The 27,850-nt window shown below is 40.5% G+C and overlaps 1 protein-coding gene across 3 annotated transcripts; it reads left to right on the forward strand.

Annotated features, from left to right (window-relative positions):
* On the forward strand, nt 1-27,850 carry SDHC (succinate dehydrogenase complex subunit C). 3 transcript variants are annotated; one of them, XM_007467140.1, is made up of 6 exons: nt 1-42; nt 5,332-5,388; nt 7,611-7,712; nt 17,460-17,521; nt 23,915-24,078; nt 26,988-27,850. In XM_007467140.1, the coding sequence occupies exons 1-6, from the start codon at nt 23-25 to the stop codon at nt 27,090-27,092; spliced, it is 510 nt and encodes a 169-aa protein (XP_007467202.1). In that variant the 5' UTR covers nt 1-22; the 3' UTR covers nt 27,093-27,850. The 3 variants fall into 3 exon arrangements, with proteins under 3 accessions (XP_007467202.1, XP_007467203.1, XP_007467204.1); XM_007467141.1 differs by lacking the exon at nt 7,611-7,712 and having other exon boundaries at nt 5-42; nt 26,988-27,120; XM_007467142.1 differs by lacking the exons at nt 5,332-5,388; nt 7,611-7,712 and having other exon boundaries at nt 11-42; nt 26,988-27,092.

The following is a 27,850-nucleotide window of genomic DNA, read 5'->3' on the forward strand; positions in this document are numbered from 1 at the left end:
TCCGTCCAGGCCGGAACCCAAGATGGCGGCGCTCTTGTTGAGGTGACTTTAGTGTGGGGTGGGAGTCGGTGCCGGCGGCTCTCGGGAGAGCTGCACTGGCCCCTCACGTCTTGCTAACAGCTGTTTACCCCGTGCCTCGGCAGGGAAAGGACCTGTGGGTGGAGGCCACGCGCTTTGGAAACCTAGAGACCCTTTCCCTCCCCTAGCGTCTCCTGTGCATCCTGTAGGGCTTCGGGGGTCCCTGGCCGATTATCTTTTCCTTACTCCTTGGCGGATGGGTCGCTGGGGCTCTCGCCTCTTCTGCTTTCCCACTTTTTTTTTCTTTTTCCGGTACGTGGGCCTCTCACTGTTTTGGCCTCTCCCGTTGCGGAGCACAGGCTCCGGACGCGCAGGCTCGGCGGCCATGGCTCACGGGCCCAGCCGCTCCCGCGGCATGTGGGATCTTCCCGGACCGGGACACGAACTTGTGTTCCCTGCATCGGCAGGTGGACTCTCAACCACTGCGCCACCAGGGAAGTCCAGCTTTCCTACTTTTAAAATAGTTTTTCCCCCACTTCTAAAATAGTTATTTCCCAGATTGCTCTCGGGGCTGCAGCGAGAGCCGAGCTCCAAGAAAATAAGTAGGTCTGACTTCTCTTATTTAGGGCTTGGGCCTCGAGGAGAAGGATCTTCGTGTACTTTACCTTTGCGTTTTACTCCTGCAAACACCAGCTGCTGGCAATGAGTGGGCACTGTCCCAGTTCCTAACGGGCCCCTGGCAGAGAGGGCGGGAGGCCTAGACCCTTGTCGGGGTGACGATTAGCAATAGCGACCATAGTGGTTGCTCTGCTGCCCCAGAGCAGCCAGGAACTTCAATTTGTTTATTTTTTTTACTTGGTGGTTGAGGGGAATAGATGCCCCAGTTTTTCTCTGTAGTGTCAACTCCTTGTCCAGAGAAATACTCTAGATTGTCTTCCATTATGAACTGACCATTGTCGACAAGGCCTCGTTCTCTGCTCAGAGCCTTTCTAGCCATAGCGATTTTAGATGCTCTTGGTACAAATCCCAGCATAGTTTCGTGCCAGCACTATTTTTGGAAACTATTTGTTATGGAAAGTTAGTTTTAATGCAGTTGAGATTTAATTCCTGATTCCCCCAAATGTCTTCTCGTTTCTTTTTGCACTTCAATCACCCAGTGTAAAAATACACGGACTTTATTTAGTTTTTCTCTGTGACAGAATGATTCCTCTTGGAGCTGAGATCAGGAATGGTTTATCTTAATCCTTCGTTTTTCTCCCTGACTCTTATTTACAATTGTGTCTTTTTTTCTAAAGTGTGTCAGGGCTAGTCTTGCCAGATTGCCTCCTTTATTACAAGTAGTTTGACCATAATTGAATGCTTTTGAATTCTTTGATATATCATATTTCAGAAGATGTCACAGGCTTTTTTGGTGGAATTAACGTTTAGCTTGTAATGATCATATTGGGTCTAAACAGTTCATTTTAGAGTTTCATGATTAGCGCTTAGAAACCAAGGATCACTGTACATATTGAGTATGTCCAGTCTGTATCATTTTGAGCTGTGTAGGACTGTCATCACTACGATTCATTAGTGGTAGTACAAAACTCTTATGGAAAGGGCACCTTAAATTCTAGGAGCTAGTTTCTAGTTCTAGTAGTGTCACTAGTCCATTTATTTTGGACAAGTCAAGGTCATTGATTGCATGATTGTGGTTTCTTCACTTGTGAATGAAAATAGTGATAACTTGAACTCACTTAAGAGAAATATTGGCTAAACATTTTTAATGCTTGGTTAGCTAAAAATTATTAGTTATCACAGTACTGTATGTCATGGCTTTTGAATAGTGCTGTATATTTTGTATACTCCCTAAAGTTCATGGACTAGCTAGGGAGGAATAACCAGCTAAGTAGCACAAACTCCATTGGCAGTCAGTCAGGGAATGACTTGCCAAAGCCAAGACCGAGATAGAGAACTAAGCTAAGGTCAGCTAGGCTTCTATCTAGTAACGTTCGTGCAGCTTAAGCACAAAGCCACCAAGTCATTAACCCTCCGAACGTTGCTCCTCATATTAAATGCTACATGTGAAGCACCTCCAAAAACAAGGTTTAATTTATTTAAAGTCTAAATTCTTACGACTGCCTTTTAAAATAAGCATACTAATTCACAAATCATTTTTTTGAGCCTCTTCTAACTCATATTATTATAGGTGCTATAGATGCAAAGTATTCCAGTTCTATTCTTGAGGAGCTCAAAATTTAGCAAAGGAGATAAATGGATTAATTAATAAGCAACATAATGTTGATTTAGAGATATGAACAAGTGATGTGGGAGCATGACAGGTGTAGCAGGTAGGGCTAAAGGAGTGGTGAAGTTGCCATTTGGGAGTTGTTGGATCTTGAAGGATGAGTTAGTTTATCAGGCTGCGAGGGAGGTCCACTCAGAGAATAGCCTGAGCAAAGGCATGTGGTCAAAAGAAACTATGCTCTGTCTGGGGGTAATGTAACATTCAGTGTGGTAGAAGTATAGAGGGCTGAAGGGAACTTGTGGGAGAATAGCTCTGGAGAATTGGATTAGGTCATGTTGAGAAGGGCCTTGTTTGACTGCAGTGTGAACCTTATATGTAGTGGGGAACTGTTAAAGACTTACAGGCAGATGATTGATGAAGTCAGCTTTATTTTTCAGTAATTTAACTCTGGTAATGTTGAATCATAGGGAAGAGATTGGTGCTAGGAGATCAATTGGTGCTAGGAGCTCCTGTTATAGTCCTAGTGAGAAATGAAGAGAATACAGACTAAACAATGGACTGAAGTTTTCTACGTAGTATTGGTAGGATTGGGTGATGCCTTGCATGTATATGGAGGAATGTAAGAGAAAAGAAATCAAGAATGACTTCACATTGTATCTTTGGAGTTAGTTGGATGCTCATACAATTAATCAGAAATTTTGTATATAAATGATTGCTCTTCATTGTGTCCTTCAAGGTTATGTAAATACTTTAATGTTCCTGTTACCTCAGACATTTATGAAACTAAATTTTGACATGCCATCAGATCAAGTTTAGAGGGCATACAAGAGAAATTCATTATATTATAGTCACATCTTGTTTTGGACCAAAAATGGGTCTTATTCAATTTGATCACATAGACTTGGCTTTGAATAACTTTTGGTTTTTTCCAAAAGTCAAATCCATTTTCAGCAGATGAATATTTTTACACTGCAGAGTTTTAAAAAGAATGTGATATGAATTCTAAAGACCTTTGGGAGACCAGTGAAGTATTACTAAATTACATGTATGTGGTATATTGCAGTTTAGAGAGTGCTTTCCTGTACATTTTCTCTTGCAGTCCTCCCAACAACCAATAATGTAGGTATTATCAATCCTATTTTATAAATGAAAAAGCTGAAGCTCAGTGACTCACGTAAGTTACACAACTTATGCAGATCTAGACCTCCAGTCTGGCCTTTTTACTTTGTCCAGTGTTCTTTTTACATTACTGTTGTTGCCTCAGTACAGAGAAGAGTTTCAAAAACAATTTAAGCCATGATTACATTTTGAGGGAGACATGTGTAATGCATTTAGAAAGGGACAGGCACTAACTAGAAATCAGTTCTGGCTTGTTAATTAAAAAGAAAACAAAGTACTGTTACTTTCTAGCTATAACATATAAAGCACTATTCCTGGGTGGAAAAAGAAATCTTTTCAGGGTTCCTGGTTTCACATGAAAGGCAAGGATAGATTAGATATCTACTCTTGTCATACTTTAAATAAGGTTATGCAGTTGTGCAACTAGTTTCTGTTAGGGCCTTGTGGAAAGTTTACATTGGTATTTGTCTGGGAGACAATAGCACTAGACAGAGAGTGCTGTAGATTCCAACCCACATCTGCAAACTCTTGCTGGGTAGCTGAGTGACTGGACGTAGCCTGGTGTGAGGAATGCATGCCCTGCAACTTCAGAGTCACAATTACCTCAATTGATTTAAAGAGATTTGTTCCCACTTCTTTCTTTCTGGGAGCCTTGGGTACACAATGTCTGTATTCATCTCTTGTCTCCAAAGCTGGAAAGAGGGAAGAGCTGAAGGAAGTGTTGGTTGGCTTATTTTTCCTTCAAATAGTGGGCCCTTCTAGTGTTCTAGTGTAGAGTGTAAGGTTCTTGAAATGTTCATGCATCTAATATCAATGGTATGAGGGACATCATGAGCTTTTTTAGAAGATCACTGGATCTTAATGTGATCTTGTATCCCCACAGTGCCTTGCACATAGTGTATATACAATAAACTTTTGTAGAATCTCAATGTATTTGGTCCCAGAGCTTCACTCTGATAACTTTCTCAAATACCTTTGGAAAGATTCGATATAACGTGAGTTAAAAGGGGTGTAGTGATCATGTGTTTTTCATAATACCATGTAAATGCTGGATCAGTTTAAATTCTCTTTAGATAGAATGCCTGGGTACATTTTAGTCTCAGACTTGAAAAGCAGTTCCTGTATTGATATATACATTTCAAAAATAGCAACTTTTTAGTAGAAAACTTGTGTTACCTTCTTCAAGTACCTTTTCATGTGGATAGTAAAGAAATCTACATTCTCATATTTTTTGCACTATTATATGACAGCCTTTTTCACTTAAAGTTCATCCAGGTTGTCTGGAACTTGTTGGTAGTTCCTAGAATGACAGCTTAATACTTAGGACCCTGCCTCCTCAAACCCCTTGTTCTTTAAACCTTTTAAATTCATCCATTTACATCAGGTGTCTGCTTTGGCTAAGTTGTATAGTACTTGGTGTTGCGACTGGCTTATTCTGTACCCACCCCCCTTTTAAAATTTTATTTTATTTTATTTTTTATTTTATTTTTGGCCATGCCTCATGGCATGCAGGATCTTAGTTCCCTGACCAGGGATTGAATGCTTGCCCCCTGCAGTGCAGGCGAGGAGTGCTAACCACTGGACCGCCAAGGAAGTCCCCCTCTCTTTTTTTTAACCCCCTGTCTTTTAAACATCACCTCATTTAAGATCTAGCTTGAAAAAATTTGCTTTCTGTATTTCTTTGTTGAACATTACCAACTCTGGTTATTCTTTTACCTTGTATTATTTGTGTTCAGCTAAAACCTTATTTTGCATTTGTGAGTAATATTTGTGATTATTCTCAAGTTATTTAAAGTTGCAGCTTTCCAACTAGAAAAAATCTCAAAGATCCTGATACTGTCATTATTTTTATCTTATTCCTAATTTTCCCCTCCACCCAGAGTCTAATACAGTACAAAAATAGAGAAGTTGATATACTGAAGTACGTCTCTAAATGTGTATTGACTGTTGGTTCTCTTATCTTTCAGACGTGTTGGCCATCATTGCCTCCGTGCCCACCTTAGTCCTCTGCTCTGTATCAGAAAGTAAGTTTCTAAATATGGAGATTATTATTATTTAACCTTTTTTTCATCAGGGAAAAGCAGTAGGCTGTTGACTGATATTTTGGGGATATGTACGAAAGCAGGTAATTGTAGATGGTTGGCTGAAAATTTAGTGATTGTGGTCCATGTTTTTCTCATCTGGTAGTAGAAGAAGGAAGAATAAGAATATATCTTTGTTTTTTTCCTTAATTTTCCTCACTTTAAGCTTTTCTGCTATATCTAACTTTATTGATTTGCATTTTGGGCAGCTCCCAGGCCTTAGTCTTTATAGCTCTTTCTTTCTGCTATATTCATTTCTAGTCTACTGACTTCAACAGTTGTCTCTTTGTGGTTCTTTTTTTTTTTTTTAACGTTTAATTTTAGAAATATTTTGTACTTCCAGGGAGTTCCCTAGTGGTCCAATGGTTAGGATTCAGTGCTTTCACTGCCACGGCCCGGGCTCAATCCCTGGTCGGGGAACTGAGGTCCCGCAAGCTGTGTGGTACTGTGGGAAAAAAAAAAAGAGAGATAGTAGAAATATTTTGATAATTTGTACTTTCAGAAAAGTTGGAAGAATAGTACAAGGAGGTTCTGTATACCTTTCACCTACATTCATCAGTTGTTAACATTTTGCTGTGTTTACCTATCACTCTGTATATTTTAGGTTGTGCTATATGAAATTGCCATTTTTGTGGGTCAAAACTGGCCTAGTATTGACAATTTAGTGTGATTCAGCACAATTTAATTATTGTGATGATTTTTTCTGAATTCTTTGAGATTAATTTGCAGACATCATGACCTTTTACTTCTAAAAACTTCTCCTAAGGGAATTCCTTGGCGGTCCAGTGGTTGGGACTCCGAGCTTCTACTGCAGGGGCTACCAGTTCTATTCCTGGTTGGGAAACTAAGATCCTACATGCCGTGTGATGCGGCCAGAAAAAAAAAATTTCTCCTAAGAACAAGAGCATTATGTTATAAAGCACAGTATAATTATACAAATGCAATTATCAAATTTGGCAAATTTAACATTGATGTAATCTTATCTGATATACAGTTGTTTTTCAGATTTTCCATTTGTCCCAAATAATGTACTTTATAGAAATACAGTCCACCTGTCCCCCATCCAGGATCTAAGTAGGCTCACATATTATATTTAGTTGTCATATTTCTGTAGTATCCTTTAACCTGGAACTATTTCTTAGCCTTCCTGTGTCTTTTATGACATTGACATTTTTGAAGAATACACGTCAGTTATTTTGTAGAGTGTCTCTTAAGTTAGGTTTGTCTGATTGTTTTCTAATGACTAGATTCAGGTTATCCATTTTTGGCAAGTGTAATACATAAATGATGTTGTATCCTCAGTACATCACATCAGGGGCATATGATGTCATTCGTCCCATTAGTGATTTTAACTTTGATCATTTGAATACAGAAATGTCTGCTAAGTTTTTTCCCAGTATGGAGTTACTGTTTTTAACTTTTGCAATTAATAAGTAATCTATGGGGAAATATTTTCTTGAGGGGGATAGATCATGTTTAATATAGGCACAGAGAAAGTTAAATTGTTGAACACAGCTGTTTAACAACTGGCTTCAGGGACTTCCCTGGCGGTCCAGTGGTTAAGACTCTGCACTTCCACTGCAGGGGGTGCAGGTTTGATCCTGGTGGGGGAACTAAGATCCCATATGCCCCACAGTGTGGCCAAAAAAAAAAAGGAAAAAGAAAAGAAAAAGAAAAAAACAGTTGGCTTCAGCCTAGCCCAGTGACAAGGAAAACCAAGAAGCTATTCAGAGGTACTGAGCTGAATCCAGTTCCTGATTTTTGAGAACCTAAAAAGAAGTCTTGAAGAGCCAGATGAGAGCAGGTGGTATGTATGAGATATCACTCATGGCCTGGGAAAAGGGTAATCCATTTATGTAAATGGTTTTGAAATATTATATTTGCCCTGCCACCCAACAAGAAAGAAGTTTAGCCTCCATTACTGGACCTGTGTGTTGGGGGATTGGAAAGAAGAGTTATCCTCTGATATGACCTCATTGGGTGATTGAGGTTATTAATAACTGAGTCAGACTTGGCAGAAAGATGAGGTGAGTGGACAAACATGTTTTCCTAATACATAGGTTCATCTAGCCCAGCTTACCTTTTTATATTTTAACTTTTCGTTATGTGAAAATTTAAACCAAGTTTACTTTTAATCATTTTAAAACCTTTTGGTTTTATTTTAGTGCTGTTCCTTTGGGAACCACAGCCAAAGGAGAGATGGAGAGGTTCTGGAATAAGAACACTGGTTCAAACCGTCCTTTGTCTCCCCATGTCACTATCTACAGGTAAGGGCTCTGGAACCAGGGAGTTTAGTAGTAGTGGATAAAAGTTCTGGAGGTTGGCCCATAGCCTCCCTGATTATTTCCCTTAGGCCTTTTTTATAACAAGATGACTAAATTCTCTCCTCTAGCCTTAGAAGGGTAATCTAGCCTGCAGAACTACTATTTGGAAAATTCTGGTAAGTCAAAATATAATTCCTATTAATTAAAAAAATTTATTTTGGAACAATTTCAAATTTACATAAATGTTGCAGTAGTGCACTGTGTTCCTCTGTACCTTTATGCAGGTTCCCAATGTGTTACAACATGTCAAGTGCAGTGGTGATGATACCCCATTATTCCTGTATTAGTTTTCTATTGCTACTGTCACAAGTTAACTACAAACTTGGTAGCTTAAAACAGCACATTTATTATCTTACAGTCCTGTAGGTCAAACTCTGGCTCATGTCTTACAGGGCTAAAATTAAGGTGTTAGCAGGGCTGCATTCGTTTCTGAAGGCTCTAGGGGAGAATCTGTTTCCTTGCCTTTTCCAGCTTCTGAAGGCTGTTCGGAATGCTTTGGTTTGTGGTCTTCCTCCATCTTCAAAACCAGCAATGGTGGGTCAAGTTCTCCCGTTCTGTCACTTCGAACCTGCTTCATTGTCACATTTCTTCCCTAACTCCCTCCTTCTGCCAGACCCTTCCACTTTTAAGGACTTTAAAAGGATTATATTGGGCCCATCCAGCTAATCCAAGGTAGTCTCCTTATCTTAAGGTGAGCTTATAGCAACCTTAATTTCACCTGCAACCTTAATTCCCCTTTGCCATTTAAGGTAAATACTCACAGGATTCAGGGATTAGAAAGTGGACATCTTTATGCCTACCACAATCCCTTAATACTTGAGTGTGTGTTTCCTAAATTCAAGGAAACTCTCCATACTACAACCATCACAGTCAAAATTAACATTGATCCAGTTTTACCAGCTAATCCTCAGATCCCATTCAGATTTTGCCAGTTGTCCCAGTAATGTCCTTTATAGGTCCAAGAGCCACCTCAGGATCATGTATTACATTTAGTTGTCTCTTTAATCTCCTTCAGTATGGGACAGTTTTTAGCCTTTCTGTATCTTTTATGATCTTGACATTTTTAGGGTGTTTCCCAGTTTGGGGTTTATCTGATGTTTTCTTGTGTTTATGCATTTTTGGCAGGAATACCTCTGAAGTGATGCCATGTTCTTCTTAGTGCATCCTATCAGAGGGTGACACATGATGATGATTTATCCCATTGGTGGTGATGTAACTTTTTTTTTTAAGATTTATTTATTATTTATTCATTTAATTTATTTATCTTTGGCTGCATCGGGTTTTAGTTGCAGCACGTGGGATCTTTGTTTTGGTGCACGGGCTGCTCTCTAGTTGTGGCGTATGAGTTTTCTCTTCTCTAGTTTTGGCGCACAGGCTCCAGGGTGCGTGGGCTCTGCAGTTGTGATGCATGGCTTCCAAAGCACATGGGCTCTTTAGTTGGTGGCACACAGGCTCTAGTTGAGGCACTCGAGCTCAGTAGTTGTGGTGCGCGGGCTTAGTTGCCCCGTGGCATGTGGGATCTGAGTTCTCCGACCAGGGATCGAACCCACGTCCCCTGCATTGTAAGGTGGATTCTTTACCACTTGACCACCAGGGAAGTCCCTGGTTGGTGATGTAACTTTTTATCACTGGTTAAGGTGTGTCCGCTAGGTTTCTCCACTATAAAGTTAATGAGAAAAGATGTTGTATTTATTAATTCTTATTTTGTGGGGAGGTACTTGAGAGTATAATATTCTACTTCTCATCAGAAGTTTACCCATTAGCATCTTTCGATGGTAGTTGCCTGAATCAGTTATTACTGTGATGGTTGCCAAATTGTGATTTTTCTAATTCCATCATACCTTGTTTATTACTATAAGGTAAAGCTTTCTCTCTCTCTCTCTCTCTCTCTCTCTCTCTCTCTCTCTCTCTCTCTTTCTCTCTCCAGTATTTCTAACAGGAAAAACTCTTCTCCTCTACTCTTATGACACCAACTAAAGGAAAGACACTAATGTTTCCTCTCTACTCTCACTACTTCTGATACCAAATGTGTACGGGTTTTCCCACATCAACCAATTTTTCAACTCTCCAACACCAACTGGGTGTCCAACAATTCAGTTATGATACTTACTACTTGGAGTTAGCACAGACCGCCCCCCCAGGTTAGGGGCTCAGTCCCACAAGACTGCCTGCCACTTTGGATGCCAATCGCAAGTCCCAGGTTGTCACCTGTACTTCTGACTAATCAACTATAAATCAAGAGTTTTCACAACACCCTCTGTGGATTCAATAATTTGTTAGAATGGCTCAAAGAACTCAGAAACATTTACTTAAATGTACTAGCTTATTATAAAGGACATTACAAATGATACAGATGAATAGCCAGGTGCCCTTTTAGTTAGTTCTATGTCTGGAAGAATCCTGAGCACAGGAGCTTCTGTCCCCATGGAGTTGCGGTGCACTATCTTCCTGTCATGGATGTATTTACCAGCCTGAAAACTTCCCAAACCCTGTACTTTGGGGATTTTTATGGAGGCTTCAACACGTAGGCATGATCAATTATTAACTTAATCTCTAGCCCTTCCCTTCGGAAGGAGGTGGGGGTGGGGCTGAAAGTTCCAAGCTTCTGGTCATGGTTTGGTCTTTCTGGGGACCAACCCCCATCCAGAGTCACCTCATTAGAACAAAGATCGCTCTTACCACCCAGGAAATTCCAAGGGATTTAGGAACTGTGTGTTAGGAACCAGAGTCAAAGACCAAATAAAAAGATACTCCTAGCACCCCTATCACTCAGGAGATTAATAAGGTTTTAGGAGTGCTGTGTCAGAAACTAGGAACAGATATTTATTTATATATATATATTTATGTATATATGGACTTCCCTGGTGGTGCCTGCCAATGTAGGGGATACAGGTTTGAGCCCTGGTCCAGCAAGATCCCACGTGCCGCGGAACAACTAAGCCCATTAGCCACGACTACTGAGCCTGCGCTCTAGAGCCCATGAGCCACAACTACTGAGCCTGCATGTCACAGCTACTGAAGCCCACGGTCCTAGAGCCCGTGCTCCGCAACAAGAGAAGCCACCGCAGTGAGAAGCCCGCGCACCACAACGAAGAGTAGCCCCCACTCGCCGCAACTGGAGAAAGCCCGTGAGCAGCACCGAGGACCCAACACAGCCAAAAATTAATCAGTTAATTAATTTAAAAGATATGTGTATATATATATTTTTTTCCTATTATTGCACAATTCCTATTTTGCCCAAAGAGTTACACTGTTACTCTGATTTAATTTGTTGTTCAGATTGTCCCAGACTTAGCTGGTGGGAGTTCTTTCAAGATGGCTCCTGTGAAATCAAGGTCTGGGTGCTAGATGTGCTCATTGCTACCAGGATATCATTGCTTCTAGGCTGTTTCAGTAGATAGATCTATGAGATATATGTATGAATACACACATGTACATGTGTATATGTGAGTATATACATATGCATACGTACATCTATTTCTGTTAATTTTTTGTCTTCAGAAGTAGCATTGATGGCTGTTATGCTGGTGTCTTCCCAAAAAACCCCTATAGATCTGCTCCTTTCTAGCTAACTCAGCAAATCATCTTGAGCTCAGCTACAGTCTTTACTTGGGTTCCTGCCAGGGAGGCTGGTCATTTTTTAACCACCTCCACAAATACCACAACCCTTCAGATTTTTTCCAAGCCAGATTCCAGAAATAATTCTGATTGAACAGTAGAAATAGGACATTCTACTAAAACAGAAGATTAATAAGTGATCTCAATCCTTGCTACTTTATGGTAAAACTTATTTCTAAGAGATGAAAGATGTGGGGGAGGATTATAATGATGAAGAACTTCTCAAATTATTTTGAGTCTGTATTTAAAGCCCTGGCCTTTTTTCACAGCTCATATAACAAACAGTAATAAGCTGATGAGATGAGACTTAAACTACCTTGTTTGCTCTTTGGTTATGAAACTCTAGTATTTATGGGGGAAAAAAATAGCAGGAAACATAGAGCTGTTTCCAAGGTGAAATGTCTGGGAAAGATGTCTGAGATATCTGGAATCATATATTTTCTGTTGCTAACTTTTATAGATTTTTGGAGGTAGCATGGAAGTATATGGTTAAGTTAGCCCTTTCTGAAGTACTCTATTTTTAAAATTTTTAAAAAAATAAATTATTTATTATCTATTTTTGGCTGCATTGGGGCTTCATTGCTGCACACAGGCTTTCTCTAGTTGTGGTGAGCAGGGGCTACTCTTCATTGCGGAGCACGGGCTCTAGGTGTGGGGGCTTCAGTAGTTGTGGCTCATGGGCTCTAGAGCGCAGGCTCAGTAGTTGTGGCGCGTGGGCTTAATTGCGCTGCGGCATGTGGGATCTTCCGGGACCAGGGCTCGAACCCATGTCCCCTGCATTGACAGGCGGATTCTCAACCACTGTGCCACCAGGGAAGTCCCTGAAGTACTCTTTATCTCTTAATAAATTAAGTCAGTTTATCAAAGCAAAAGTGTATATAGGGATTACGTTATTGGGAAAACAAGTCATTCTAAAGGATGTTAGAAAAATAGTTTAAAAACAGAGTTAGAAACGTTCTTAAATTTTAATTTATTCTTCAACCTCATTGGTTTTAAGACTGCTACTTGGGGCTTTGGATATTCCATTAAGCTTCTGTGGATAGTCGTGTGGGGCTGGCCAACATGTAGCTTGCACTGTAGGCCCTTAGTCCTGGATAACCAAAGCAACTTGACTTTAAGGATTTTGCATTTGAAGAAAGAGTGCTGCTCAAAAAAAAAAAAATAATAAAAAAATAAAAATGTTTAAATGCCAGTGTTGTACCTAATGAGTGAATTTCCTCTGCAGTATTTTCATAAATGGATGTCTACCTATGCTTGCACACCTCCAGAGAAAAGGAACTCACTATCACCCTTTTCCAATTTGGGAATTTCTCTTATTATCAGAAAGACCCTCATTTTATTGAACTTACTACAACTTATATCTTCTGTACAGTGGTTCTAGTTCTACCTTGAACCATATAAAATAGATCTAAGTCCATTTTTTTTCCGGACAACCTTTATTGACGTTGAGTATCTTTTTATGTGTTTATTGGCCCTTTGTATATCTTCCTTGGAGAAATGTATATTCAAGTCCTATGCTCTTTTTTTTTTTTTTGCGGTACGCGGGCCTCTCACTGCTGTGGCCTCTCCCGCTGCGGAGCACAGGCTCCGGACGCGCAGGCCCAGCGACCATGGCTCACGGGCCCACGTGGGATCCTCCCAGACCGGGGCACGAACCCATATCCCCTGCATCGGCAGGCGGACTCCCAGCCACTGCGCCACCAGGGAGGCGCATATGCTCATTTTTAAGTTGGGTTGTCTTTTTACTTTTTTTAAATTGTGGTAAAATGTATATAACCTAAAATTTGCCAGTTTAGCCATTTTTAAGTGTATAGTTCAGTGGCATTAAGTACATTCACATTGTTGTACAACCATCACCACTGTTCATCTCCAGAATCCTCTCATCTTCCCAAACTGAAACTATAAAATAATTACCATTCCCCTCTGCCCCCAGCCCCTGGCAACCACCATTCAAGTGTCTGTCTCTATAAATTTGACTACTCTAGGTACTTCATAAGGTAGAATCATATAATGTTTGTCCTTTTGTATCTGGCTTATTTCGTCTGGCATAATGTCTTCAAGGTTCATCCATGTTGAAGAATGTGTCAGAATTTAATTCCTTTTTAAAGCTGAATAATATCCCATTTTACGTATATACCACATTTTGCTTATCCATTAATTCGTCCATGGATTTTTGTGTTGTTTCTATCTTTTGGCTCTTGTGAATAATGCTGCTATGAACATGGGTGTACGAATATATCTTTGAATCTCTGATTTCAATTCTTTTGGGTATATCCTCGAAGTGGAATTGTCAGATCATATGGTAATTCTATATTTAATTTTTTTAATATAAATTTATTTTATTTCTTTATTTTTGGCTGTGTTGGGTCTTCTTTGCTGTGCGCGGGCTTTCTTTAGTTGAGGTGAGTGGGGGCTACTCTTCGTTGTGGTGCATAGCTTCTCATAGTGGTGGCTTCTTTTGTTGCAGAGCATGGGCTCTAGGTGCATGGGCTCAGTAGTTGTGGCTTGCGGGCTCTAGAGCACAGGCTCAGTAGATGTGGTGCATGGGCTTAGTTGCTCCGCAGCATGTGGGATCTTCCCAGACCAGGGCTCAAACCTGTGTCGCCTGCATTGGCAGGCAGATTCTTAACCACTGCACCACCAGGGAAGTCCCTATATTTAATTTTTTGAGGAAGCAACATACTGTTTTCCACAAGGGCTGCACTGTTTACATTTCCACCAGCAGTGCACAAGGGTTCCAATTTCTCCACATCCTTGCCAACATTTGTGATTTGCTGTTTCTGTTGTTGTTGTTTTAATAATAGCCATCCTAATGGATGTGAAGAGGTATTTCATTATGGTTTTGATTTGCATTTCTCTAATGATTAGTGATGCTGAACATCTTTTCATATACTTACTGGCCATTTATATATCTTTGCTTTTTACTTTTTTGGTGGTATTGTTTGCAGCGTGATGTTAGGTCACTTGCTGAAAATCATATATCTTATGTCTCTAGCTTTTCCTTGATTAACATTCTACTAACAGTCAAAAAAGGAAAAAAATGTAACACACTTCAAATCAGTAGATATTTGTTAATTGCTCACAGTGTGCTTGGTACTTTTTTAGAAGTTGGAAATACAAAGATGAATAAGATATAATCTGTGTTCAAAAGGATCTCAGTATTTCCTGAAAAAATATTTTCCAAAGGGAAATCATACTGGCTCCTAGTGATCATCTTTTCTGTAAGTGAATTTAAGCAATCTTGATTTTCTGTGCTTGACTCTTATCTAATGTTTGAAAGGAAATAGTGGGGATGATCTGTCTTTGCTCCATGATGTCTGAGGCCTCAACTAGAGAACACAAGGCTGGGACTGAAATAATTTGAAGATCCGTTTACTCACATGTTTTGGGTTGATTTTGGCTCTTAGAGGGGACTTCGTTTTTCTCTCTACATGGGTCTTGTTACATGATCTCTCTACTGAGGCTATTTTGGGCTTCCATATTACATAAGAGAGGGATGGACGAAGGGATGGAGGGATAGGAGGGCAAGTGATTTGGAACTCGTGCAGTGTCAGTTCTGCTGCATTCTATATCTTGAGGCAGTCAGTCATGAAGTCCTGCCCAGAGTCAAGGCGCTAAATATAAATACTGCCTGATGAGGAGTGACAAGATTCTGGAAGATCATGTGAGACTGGAAATAATATCATGGTTGTTTGGAAAATAAAATCTCCCTTACCTACTCAGTACTAGGCTAACCAGGCTATGGTTTTAACCATTTTTTTTAATTAAAAAATTTTTAAATTAATTAATTAATTAATTTTTGGCTGCATTGGATCTTCGTTGCTGCATGCTGGCTTTCTCTAGTTGCGGCGAGTGGGGGCTACTCTTCATTGCGGTGCGCGGGCTGCTCATTGTGGTGGCTTCTCTTGTTGTGGAGCACGGGCTCTAGGCGCACGGGCTTCAGTAGTTGTGGCACACGGGCTTAGTTGCTCCACGGCATGTGGGATCTTCCCGGACGAGGGCTCGAACCCTTGTCCCTGCACTGGCAGGCGGATTCCTAACCACTGCGCCACCAGGAAAGCCTAACCATTTTTTTTTAATTAGGGTAACATTTGACTTTATCACTCCCATTTTCCATTTCAATATGTCTGAAAGATTACTAGAACAGTGCATATATTCCATGTGTTAGCTCTTGGGATTTAACTGATCTCGCCAGGAGCCCTAAGTGCACTTGGAATGCTAAGCAATGTCTTATAATTTCCCGACTTTTTTTTTTTTCTTTCAAATCAATATTTGTTCTGTCTTTTTCAGTCAGATAATCATTCTCTTTGACAAATAAAATAGTTGAGCAATCTGCTTTGCACTCTGTCATCCATTAACATAAAATTGTCAACCCCAGTTAGAGGCTGTCTTTCCCTGAATACAATTTTAAAAGCCCCTTGTTGTTATCCTTGACATTTTTGCAAGCCTCAGCTCATTCTGGGTTTTAGTCTCCTGATTCTTCTAATCAAATTATGCCATTGTTCTCCGCTTGTCCTTTGTTATGAGGCTCTTCTTCTGCCTTTTATATTTATCTTGTTAGTCTGAGTTAATGAGAGTGGTGTCTAGCCAGTTTTTTTTTGGTTTCTTTAGACATTACTCCTTTCTTACTATGACCGTTTTTAATACATAGAATTTCCTTTTGCGGTCCTTTCAACCTACTTGAGTTGCTTCCCTTTAGAGTATGGAGTACGTGGTCTGATTATGCTCAGCATTCTCTATCTAAGCTGACTTTCCAGGATGAATGTTAACTTTATCCAAAGATGCCTGTTCTTTCCATTTCACTAACCAGTTCCCTCTTGAGCATGAGCACTAGGTCCAGAATGTAGCAGTGTTTGTTGTCCTTCAGTGGAAATGCTTTGGCAGAGAGACAAATCAGAACATGATTTATTTATTTATATTAATTAATTAATTTATTTATTTTTGACTGTTGGGTCCTCTTTGCTGCACGCGGGCTTTCTCTAGCTGCGGCGAGTGGGGACTACTCTTCGTTGTGCGTGGGCTTCTCATTGTGGTGGCTTCTCTTGTTGTGGAGCACGGGCTCTGGGTGCACGGGCTTCAGTAGCTGTGGCTCGCAGGCTCTAGAGCGTAGGCTCAGTAGCTGTGGCCCATGGGCTTAGTTGCTCCGCGGTATGTGGGAATCTTCCTGGACCAGGGATTGAACCCGTGTCCCCTGCATTGGCAGGAGGATTCTTAACCACTGCGCCACCAGGGAAGTCCCAGAACATGCTTTAAAAAGTGGTTTGATGACAAAGTATTTTAAAACTACTGTGGATTAAGAACATATACTAAATCCAGCAAAATGGGATTTTAAATATGGGGTAGGTAATTTATTAGGGAATGACTGATATGCTCAATTTGGATATTTTGGGGTATATAATAAGAAAGATCATGGATGACTATGTTATATGAAACAGTGGATAAATAAAACTCAGGTTTTCTTCTACTTCTGTCTTAAGACTGGAGAAATGGAAGGACCCAGGTGGTTGTAATCTAGTGTTTATTTTCTAACTGTATGCAACTTTTATTGATGTTTTTGACCCATGTTCCTTCTTCTTATGAAAGGAGGAGTTTGAGTTTTAATTGATTCCTCCTCTCAGCTCTGTTAGTGATGCAGTCTGGAAAAGGGAGTAATGCATCTCCTTAAATAAATCATTGTTCTTATTTTCAAATTAGAGAGTGGAAACACAGGAATGTGAAAGCTGTTTGTTTTTGTTTTGTGATAAATGGTTGCCTATTTCCAAAGTGGTTTATATTCTCTTTGCCAAGACGGACTCTCTACTATGGTGTCATCTATTCCTTTTTTTTTTTTTTTTTTTTTTTGCGGTACGCGGGCCTCTCACTGTTGTGGCCTCTCCCGTTGCAGAGCATAGGCTCCGGACGCGCAGGCTCAGCGGCCATGGCTCACGGGCCTAGCCACTCCGCGGCATGTGGGATCTTCCCGGACCGGGGCACGAACCCATGTCCCCTGCATCGGCAGGCGGACTCTCAACCACTGCGCCACCAGGGAAGCCCTATTCCTTTTTTTAATTGCTTTTGTGTGTTTCTTTTCAGATGGTCTCTTCCCATGGTGATGTCCATTTGCCACCGTGGCACTGGTATTGCCTTGAGTGCAGGTATGTATGTATGTTTTTATGTGCACGTGAACACACACACACACATACTGCTTTGAAAAACTTTGCTCTTTCTTTGGCTCTTGGCAATGCCTCCTCAGAAACTTGATTTAGAGAAAATGATAAGTCATTTAAGCTTATTGTTTGTTCATTTCTTTAACAATTATGAGTTCACACAATGCTCAGGTTCTTTTCTTAGCCAATTTTTTTTCTTTTTTTAATTCTTTTTCTTATCTTTTCTTAGCCAATTTTTAAATCATCCCTAGCATGTCCTGATAGTATGTTTATTGTCATTACAGATAACAGATATAGAAATATAATGGAGATAGATTGGCTGACTAACCAAACACAGTCCAAGATTAACCATCAACCTTATTCTTTCAGAAACTCAGTTTTAGCACCCAGTTTTCATCACCTAGAATTGATCAGGTACAAAAACATTAACTCATTCTCCAGTCTCAAAAATTCTTGGTTACAAATCAGAATGTCTATTTATTTATGTATATGATATGAAATACAGCTGCAGAGTGAGTCATATGCTGGTCTTAGTGCATCCTTTTCAGGTAGTAAGGTTTATTACATGTAGGATGTACAGATTATAGTCAGGTTTCTGGAGTCTGATGGATCTTTCCACAGTAGGGAGGTACTTTATAAGAGGATCAGCTGTATTTTAAAAGTTTTCTCTGGCTAGTGCTGGAGACATGGACATATTTTTGTTTTTCATAATATCCTTTGGGGGCCCCTCCTAGGCTTCCGTAGAGGGTGTTTTCACTGAAGTGGTCATCAACAGGACTAGTGGCTCAAATATAGGGATCCTGTATTTAGGGAGCAGCTGCTGAGACATTGGAGAAATTATCCAAAACTAAGTCTCTGCTATTCACAATTAGATTAGTTTTGTTGGTAAGCAAGTAAAGATAGGAATTCCTGTCTAAGATCCGATGTTACTATTCCTATGTTACCATTCCTTAGGTTATTATATAACTTGTAATTATTTTATTTGTTTAGTTTTTATAAATCTGTCTCTTTTATTAGGCTGTAAACTCTTCATAGAGTAGAAACTGCATCTATCTTATTTACCTTTCATATCCTCTAGCACTCAGTAGGTGCTTAGTTAATCTTTATTTACTAAATGAGTACAACCATGTAAATCACTTTGCTCATAGTGGTCATTTCAGATATGTTCATTCCTTCTAACTTCTAATTAATCTCCTGTTATGCAGTAGAAATTGGTTAGTGATAATAATAGCCTCTACTCTCAAGGGTGAAAGAGTCTAAGGAGTAAGACAAATAAATATTTATAATGCACTGTGATAACTTTTTAATAGAGATATGAGATCCCAGAGGAGAGAACAACTCTTCAGGAATTGGAGAACTTGAAAGAAGGATGAGTAGGAGAATTCATGAAAAGGAGGTAGAGGAGGACTTTCCAATGGACAGACTACCTTATACAAAGGCACAGGGTTTGGAAAGCATCCAGAGTCCTGGATAATGATAACTAGATCTGCTTGTTTAAGAGTTGTTTTATGGGAGAAGCAGCAAAAGATAAGGCTGGAAAGTGCGCCAGACAGTAAAGGACTTTGACTGCTGTGCTGAGAAGTTGGAACTTGATCCCATTGACCATGGGAAGTCATAAAAGGTTCATGTTCTCATTTGTTTGGCCTAGACAAATCCATGATTAGGTATTTATTCAGACTATAGAGATTTTGTGGCCAATATATAAATTCTGAAAAGCATGTTGAACTCAAAAAGCATGATGACACTAGTTTGACTTTATATAGAATTTATTGAGGAAGACCTTTACAAGCAGTCCTTTAAAAGATGGAGAGAGAAGGCTAGTAACATTCTTTCATTGCTTAGATTCTGTAGGGATTAAAATACTCGTGATTTTTCATAGTGACAGACAGTATAAAAATCTAGGTGAAATTAGGTAAATTGCTTGAGAATGACAGGTACCTGAAGCTGCAATGTGAATGAGACTGGGAAAGGGTAATCAAGATGCAACATACAACAATAAAAAGAATGAGATTCAAAATGAAAATATGAGTGCCAAACAACAGATATTTTAGAGGAATACAACTATAAATAAATTGTACAATTAACGTGCATGGGTAGAAGAATGGTCCTGAATGTTTTGGATAGTCTTTAAAAACAGGTTAATTTGGAGAATCAGAACTTCAGTGAAAGGTCACTTGACTGTATAGGCAAACCTACTGCTCAGGCAGTCGTTTGTTTTCTAGAGAAGCCAAAGGACTTATAGATATATAAAGTAACTAATGGAACTCTGAAATGACTGTTTTATTCGTCTGGGCTTTTCATGAGATGGAACTGGCGTTATTGATTCTCCAATGTGATGTGTTATACCCTTGTCATTCCTGACTGAGGCAGTTTAGAGAAAGAGAAAAGAGCATAAATTTTGGAGTTAGATCTGAGTTCAATTCCAGCTCTGTCACTAACTAGCTACTGTATCATCACTTCCTTTTCTGGTTATAATAATGCCTAGTTAGGACTGTGAGAATTAAATATATAAAATTCAAGCTGTAAATCAGGGTTCTTATGACCCCTTCCTCAGGTTTGATAATTTGCTAGAAGAGCTCACCGTAACTCAGGAAGATACTTTATTTAGACATACTGTTTTGTTTCTTTCTTTTTTTTTTTTTTTCGCCATGTGGCTTGTGGGACCTTAGTTCCGTGACCAGGGATTGAACCTGTGCCCCCTGCATTGGAAGTGTGGAGTCCTAACCACTGGACTGCCAGTGAAGTCCCAAGACATACTGGTTTTTAAAATAAAGGATCAACTTCTTTATTTTATTTTTATTTTTAAACTTGCTTCAGAACTTTTTTTTTTTGGCTGCATTGGGTCTTCGTTGCTGCACTCAGGCTTTCTCTAGTTGTGGTGAGCGGGGGCTGCTCTTTGTTGCAGTGCACGTGCTTCTCATCGCAGTGGCTTTTCTTGTCGTGGAGCTTGGGCTCTAGGAGCACAGGCTCATTAGTTGTGGTGCACGGGCTTAGTTGCTCTGTAGCATGTGGGATCTTCCCGGACCGGGGCTCGAACCCGTGTCCCCTGCATTGGCAGGGGGATTCTTAACCACTGCGCCACCAGGGAAGTCCTCAACTCCTTTATTTAAAAAACCAAACGGGGCTTCCCTGGTGGCGCAGTGGTTGAGAGTCCGCCTGCCGATGCAGGGGACATGGGTTCGTGCCCCGGTCCAGGAAGATCCCACATGCTGTGGAGCGGCTAGGCCCGTGAGCCATGGCCGCTAAGCCTGCGCGTCTGGAGCCTGTGCTCTGCAACGGGAGAGGCCACAACAGTGAGAGGCCCGCGTACCGCAAAAAAAAAAAAAAAAAAAAAACCAAACGGAGGAGATACACAGGGCAAGGTATGGGGGAGCAGAGAGGGGAGTATGTGTGGAGCTTCCATGCCCTCTCTGGGCACACCACTCTCCCAGTACATCTTTGTGTTCAGTGACCTGGAAGCTGTCCAAGTCCTGTAGTTTAGGGGGTTTTATGGTGGCTTCATTGCCTAGGCAAGGTTGATTAAATCATTGGCCATTGGTGATTAGCTCAATCACCAGCCACTCCCAGGTGTGATGAGGTTGGGGGAGGGAGGTGGACAGGGAAGGGGAGGGAGGTATGGGACTAAAAATCCCAATCCTCAAATCATGCCTTGGTCTTTCTGGCAGCTAGACCCCATCCTGAAGCTGTCTAGCCGCCCGCCCGCCTCCCCCCTCGCCCCTCGCCCCCAGCTACTAATTATCTCATTAGCATACAAAAAACCTTTCCTTTCACTCCAGAGATTACAAGGGTTTTAGGAGCTGTGTGCCAGGAATTGGGGGAAAAAGACCAAATATGTATTTCTTATTGTATCACATCTTCAAACAAGGAATATCAGTATCAGTAAGTTAATCAGAAGCGATTTTGGCCAAAGCTTTCCTCTTTACAAATGAAAAGTATATGAGAAGAAATTAAATATGAAATTTCCTAAATCCTCCTCTGATGTCTAGTGTACTGGAAGGCAGGAAGTAGCCTCTTCTCCTAGAACCTGAGTGCCTGAGGAGGGACTCCTCTGACAGCCAAACAATTTAAATTATGAAAACAAAGCCACTGAAGCTGTCCCATCTAATCACTAAGAAAAATTAAATGGTGCTTTCACTTGGCTGCCAAGACCAACTTCAGCCTGCTCCTCTGCAGTTAAGTGCTACATACAGAACTGTGCGGATTGTCAGTAAGTCCTGTTGCCACTTCCAGAAGCCATCATAAGTTCTTTCAGACACTTCTTCCCAGCAAGCCTCTGCAGATGTCACTGCCAAAGAAAATGAAAACATCTAAAAGGGACTTGGTGGACCTGTCCAAGTGATGATTAAAACTCAGGTTGGCAGTACCTGATTGCTGTCCTAACTAAAGTGTTGTCAGACTATTCTCATCATATATTCTGCCTGTCTGCTTCCCTGCAGCCTTGTTGGGGGGTGGCACGTGGCGGGCAGGAGTATTCATGCATTGAGGGAAAACAAAGCATTTCTGAGAAGCATTTTCTCTTCTGGTGACAATCAGTTTTTCCAGGTCATCCCCTCTTGACATTTCAAGGACTAAGACATGGAGTAGGAAGGGCTGAGAATGAGATTTTTAGCTACAAATGATCAGACATTTTCTGAGAGGTAAAAGATTAAATATTCCAACTATTAATGTAAATAATAATCACTACCAGGCCTGTATTAGGAACTTTATATATATGTATTTAATTTATTTCTCACAGTCCTAACTAGGCATTATTATAAGCAGAGAAGAAAGTGATGATATAGTAGCTAGTTAGTGACAGAACTGAACTCAGATCTGTCTTAACCAAAGTTTGTGCACTTTTCACTCTCTCTACACTGCCTCTGTCTGGAATGACTGGGATTCCTAACATATGACATATCACATTTGAGAATCAATAATTCATGTCCCATCTCACAGAAAGCCCAAGAGAATAAAACAGTAATTTCAGAGTTCCGTTAATTACTTTATAAATCTGTAAGTCCTTTGGCTTTTCTAGAAACGAAGCTGACTGCCTGAGCACTAGGTTTGCCTGGTCTCTCACTGAAGGTCTGATTCTCTAATCCGACTTGTGTGACTGTCAGTGTGGAACAGGAAATGAGCATGGTAATGTCCAATTTAATTTCTGAGGTTTGAGATGTACAATATCCAACAACATATTAGTAAGTAACTCTGGTTATTTAAGAATAAAAGTTTTTTCTTTCCATTTACAAGGATAATTTTTTTCACATAGCTACTAAATTGTTAGGACATAAATATTTGAGTTGTTTGAATCTAACTACTTAATAAACAGAACTGTTAGGTTTTTCTTTTGGCTTGGGGGCATCATTAAAAAAATTCCTGAAAACACTGAGGTACCATGGAACTGAGATAGTTTGAGAAGGTTTGGGAGGAAGATATGACCCAAGAGCGTTCAAGGATCTTTGACAGCCTGGATAGGTAGGAAGCTAGATGATCACAGGAGCTCCCCACTATCCTCTGAATTTCAGTGCAAACCTGAAGTTCCAAAACCTCGACAGCCACACATATGCCTCAGATACCAGGCTCAGCTCTAATCTGTGCACCAAATGTGACAGCGGTCTACTAACTGAGTCCTAGGAATAGCCACTCAGCAACACTAACCTCTAGGAAACCAGACTCTGATGTGGCTGCCTCTGATGTGTGAACAGCATGTCTTCCTTCAGCCTTTGCTTCTCCTATGAATGCTATGAAATTCTGATGCATCTGAGGTTTCGTCAAAGAGCTGCAAGCCATGATAGTTATTCTCAGCACCAGCATTCTTCCAGACTGATGGAGAAATGGACGGCACCCAAAAGTTTTTAATTTTGATGAAGTCCAATTTATTATTTTGTTGCTTCTGGTTTGCTGTCATATCTAAGAAACCACTACTAATCCAAGGTGATAAAGATTTACTCCTATGTTTTCTTGGTTTTATGGTTTTAGTTCTTAACATTTAGGTCTCTGATCCATATTGAGTTAAATTTTTGTATGGTAGAGATTTGAGTGATTTAAAATTTTTTCTCATTCTTTTCCTTGGACTGAATGTACTGTTATTATTTTTTCTTACTGAGATGATGATATAGATGCAGCCAGAGGTGGCTTCTAAAATGATGGGTGAAGTTTTTATAGAGAGATGTTGAAAGAAGGAGCAATATGCTAAAATATATGGCAAATTTAAGAGATTAGGGTCAGATTCCAAGTAATGTATCTTCTACTGCGAATGTGAACATTAGTTTAAATCTTCCCCCTTTTAAAATGGTTTAGAATTGTGTGAAGTCCTAGGGGCTGTCATAGAACCCAGTTTTATGTGTTACATTGGTTGTAGCTGGTGTGTAGCTGTGATGGGCTTACTTTGTTTCTCCGCAGGGGTCTCTCTTTTTGGCTTGTCAGCCCTCTTGGTCCCTGGGAGCTTTGAGTCTCATTTGGAACTTGTAAAGTCCCTGTGTTTGGGGCCAGCGCTGATCCACACAGCCAAATTTGCACTCGTCTTCCCGCTCACGTATCACACCTGGAATGGGATCCGACACTTGGTAAGTTAATTGTAGACTTGTACATTTTCTGGGTGAAAGGAATGGAGAGCCTGGAAGGATTTTCTCTTTCCTGGTCTGGGTTTAGTGCTGTTCTTAAAGTTAGTTGTGCTGGACCTTTGTTCAGGGGCCTCTTGGGGAAAGCTAAACTAGATGCCCTCTGCATTGCCAGGTAGCCCAGCTGGTGATGTAGCTGAGACTGGATGTAGGCCTGGCAGATACTTGCAGGGTCTCAGTGAAATCTTTTAGTTTCAAGAGGGATGTTACTAAAAGAGACCCATGAAGCCAGGCCATACATCTGGCATAGAAGGCATATTTATCAGACAAATAATAGTTACTGCTTTCAGTCTAAACTTCCTGTCAACACAGAGTGACAAATTTGACTGGAGTCAAATATTCTGACGTTTATTATCTTGATATTGGATTGTGTTAACTGCTTTTGTTTTTTGTTTGTTTTGAACTATTAGAGAGAATGGGGCCAACTTTAACAAGCAACTGGGTGCTAGGATCCCAATATTGGGATTTAGGAATTTTTTGATAGCCTGAAATCTGACCATGTTGCCTCCTACATGACCTTGGGGTCAGTTCAAACTGGTGTCTCCTTCTCTTTATTAAGGAATTAAAGCTTAATCAAACCTGCCCCAGGTCAGAGATGAATCTCTCCTACAGCATTTTAAGATTTATATTTTGTGGTCTCTCTACCCCTAGTCTTGCTTCCTTTCCCAGGAAGATAATTACAGCTTTATTCTTTCTGGTTTTCCATAATTTCTGAACCTAAGCCATCTGTCAGTTGGATGCACTTGCCTTAATTTGACCTTTCATAACTTCCACATCAGAGCCTAGAGATAAGCACTTTCTGAATTGTATTCTGGTCCAATAGACAGTTTAATGGAATCAGAAGAGTGAGAGACTAAATGATCTATTAAATTAAGTGTGTCTGTCAACTGTTCCCTGGGGCAGTGTTCAGTTTGATTCAAAATGACTTCACTTCCCTCAGGAGGAGGGGATGGAGAGGGAGGGCATTTCCATTAATGACTTCTTATTCCACAGAACAAAGCTTTCCAATGGAATCAGCTGATCAGCTTCCTTTGTTGGCATCCTGGCTCAGGCAGGGACTTGCCATATATTTGCTTTTGTCTCAGTATGTGGGGAGGGAAGGGGAAGAGATTTTATAAAATGTCAGAACTAAGTCAAGGCTTTTCTTAATCCCTTAAATCTGCTTTTGTTTGTTCTTTTAGCAAGTCCTGGCTCTGAGTGTGGGACAGGATTTTTATCTGTTCTCTGTGACAGTCCATAGTTCTTGCACTCTCAGCTTGATAATTGCCTTGCCAGAAGATCTAGTGGGGGAGTGGAGGGTGGAATTGATATTAAGAGAGTAGGAAATGACAAGGTCTCTAGTATGCTAGAGAATATTCCCCCATCACCACCACCCAGTAGGACTCGAGTTTTTGGTAAAACACTGTGCCTTTATAAGCAAAACAGCTTTTTGTGGAATCTGTTTGACTCCTGATCTTATCTAGGTAGAAGCTCTTTGGCAGCTGAAGTAGGGGCATCTTCTCATCTTGATTATTTTGGGGGCTCTCTAATTTTTCTCTGAAGCAATCCTAATTTATTCAGTTTTACATTCAGGGTATAGGTATATGTGTGTGTTGAGACAGTCATATGTGGAAAGTGTGAAACCTGAAGACTCTACTTTTGCCCTAGGGGATCTTTAGGGTACAATATGTTAATGTCCCTAGGGCACAAGAGAGTCTAGATCAGTATTTTTTAAATTGTGTTTTTTTGACTCAATGGGTAGAAAATCAATACAGTGGGTTGCTACCAACAAAAAAAAGAAATTTAAATAGAATACAACATATAGAATATAACACACATGGTAATGATAAATATTGCTTATTGTTTCATGAACTTTTATATATTTTATATTTTATACACACACACACACACACACACATGCACACACACACTGGATACTAATTAAAAAGATATTTCTTAGTTGGGGGTGTGGGTCACTGTCAAAACAAAATTGAGAAATAGTGTTCTAGACCCCAAAGAGTATTTTTAAAAAATATTAGTCCTGGACTTCCCTGGTGGCACAGTGGTTAAGAATCCGCCTGCCAATGCAGGAGACACAGGTTCGAACCCTGGTCCGGGAAGATCCCACATGCCGCAGAGCAACTAAGCCCAAGCGCCACAACTACTGAGCCTGCGCTCTAGAGCCCATGAGCCACAACTACTGAGCCCTTGTGCCACAGCTACTGAAGCCTGCGTGCCTAGAGCCTGTGCTCCACAACAAGAGAAACCCCCACTTGCTGCAACTAGAGAAAAGCCCGTGCGCAGCAATGAAGACCCAATGCAGCCAAAAATAAATAAATTTATTAAAAAAAAACAACTAGTCCTCTGATGGACAAATGTTCCTTCTCAAAGGGGATTCTGTGGTTGGCTGTACCTAGGAAATCATGTATATTATATCCCCATTTTGGAGATTAACAGTGTACATTAATAAATTGAGAAGTCTTGTAGTTAAACTTTTACCAAATTAATTTGACTACAGAACTTTTTTCCCCTGTGTAATGCCTTTTAACATTCTGAGGAACTAGTTTTTGGAGAAACACACTTTGGGAAACATTGATCAGTTTTTTTGTCACAAGAGAAAGTTTTTATTCATTCTGGAAGATCTTATGGGCTGAGGATGGATCCCTTTACTGTCATTGGGATAAGTGGGTGGTCGTTACTGTATTGTGGGTTTTGAGGAAAGTGAAGGTCAGGAATAAGGGGAGAAGAGCTTTTCTCTAGAATCATGCTGAGAGAAATTGCCTGTTCCTAGGTGGAGTTCCTTTCTGAGAAAGGAGCTGTGAGAGTGACCAGGACCCTGATTGCTGAAAAAAAAATTTTTTTTCTTATTTCTACAGATGTGGGACCTAGGAAAAGGCCTGACGATTTCCCAGCTGTACCAGTCTGGAGTGATTGTCTTGGTTCTTACCGTGTTGTCCTCTGTAGGGCTGGCAGCCATGTGAAGAGCCGGCGTTCCCAGCATCATCTTCCTACCAGTTATTGCATTGACCCATCTTCCTGTTTATTACTCTTAACTTAAGCCAGGGCAAAGTTATCTTGATTTGTTTAGACCCTTTTGTGCTTGCAGATCCCCTTGGAGCTCAGCAGTAAGAGTACCGTATAGAACCAGAGTAGTGGAAAAGGATCCAGTTTTCCCCTTATTTCTAAAGATGGAATGACTGTAAAAACTCCCTTTTCCTGCCCCCAGCTTGCAGCCTACTTTGGGCCTGGGAGCCCTCATTCTCTCTCCATATTAGGCCTTGATTTGTGCTGAGGGTCAGCTTTTGGCTTCTTCCTAAGACAGTGGAAACAATGCCACTCTGTGGCCTCTGCCATGGGGACTGGGAGTGGGGCTTGGGTTGTCACTGCCTGTGGGTTGCTGGCTTAAAGGACAATTCTGTTAATTGGTCAGAGCCCAGGGTCTTTAACACCCACACAGTGTGACAGAAAGGAGAGGGGTGGGGGTGGAGGGGAATTAGCCTGTCCTGGCTAGAGGGAGATGAAGAGAGTAAGTTGGCTCTTGGAGCACATGCTTTGGGGAGAAGAAGATATATAGCTTTTGATGCAAGAAGAAGATCCAGAAAACTGTCACTGAACCTATTAAGGATTATTTCTCTTCCTTGCATTTCCAGAAAAACCAAGCCTCTTATTGTCATGTTTTCTAATCCAAATTCATGTGACAGCTTTTTCTGAAACAGAATTAAAATTATTATTTTGTCTT

Source organism: Lipotes vexillifer, unplaced genomic scaffold (assembly GCF_000442215.2).
Source record: "Lipotes vexillifer unplaced genomic scaffold, Lipotes_vexillifer_v1.1 scaffold902, whole genome shotgun sequence".
Taxonomy (NCBI): domain Eukaryota; kingdom Metazoa; phylum Chordata; class Mammalia; order Artiodactyla; family Lipotidae; genus Lipotes; species Lipotes vexillifer.

Coding starts and splice junctions, on each gene's coding strand:
- SDHC (XM_007467140.1), top strand. CDS start 23: ATGGCGGCGCTCTTGTTGAG. Junction 43..5,331: donor ATGGCGGCGCTCTTGTTGAG/GTGACTTTAGTG, acceptor CTTATCTTTCAG/ACGTGTTGGCCATCATTGCC. Junction 24,079..26,987: donor GGAATGGGATCCGACACTTG/GTAAGTTAATTG, acceptor TTATTTCTACAG/ATGTGGGACCTAGGAAAAGG.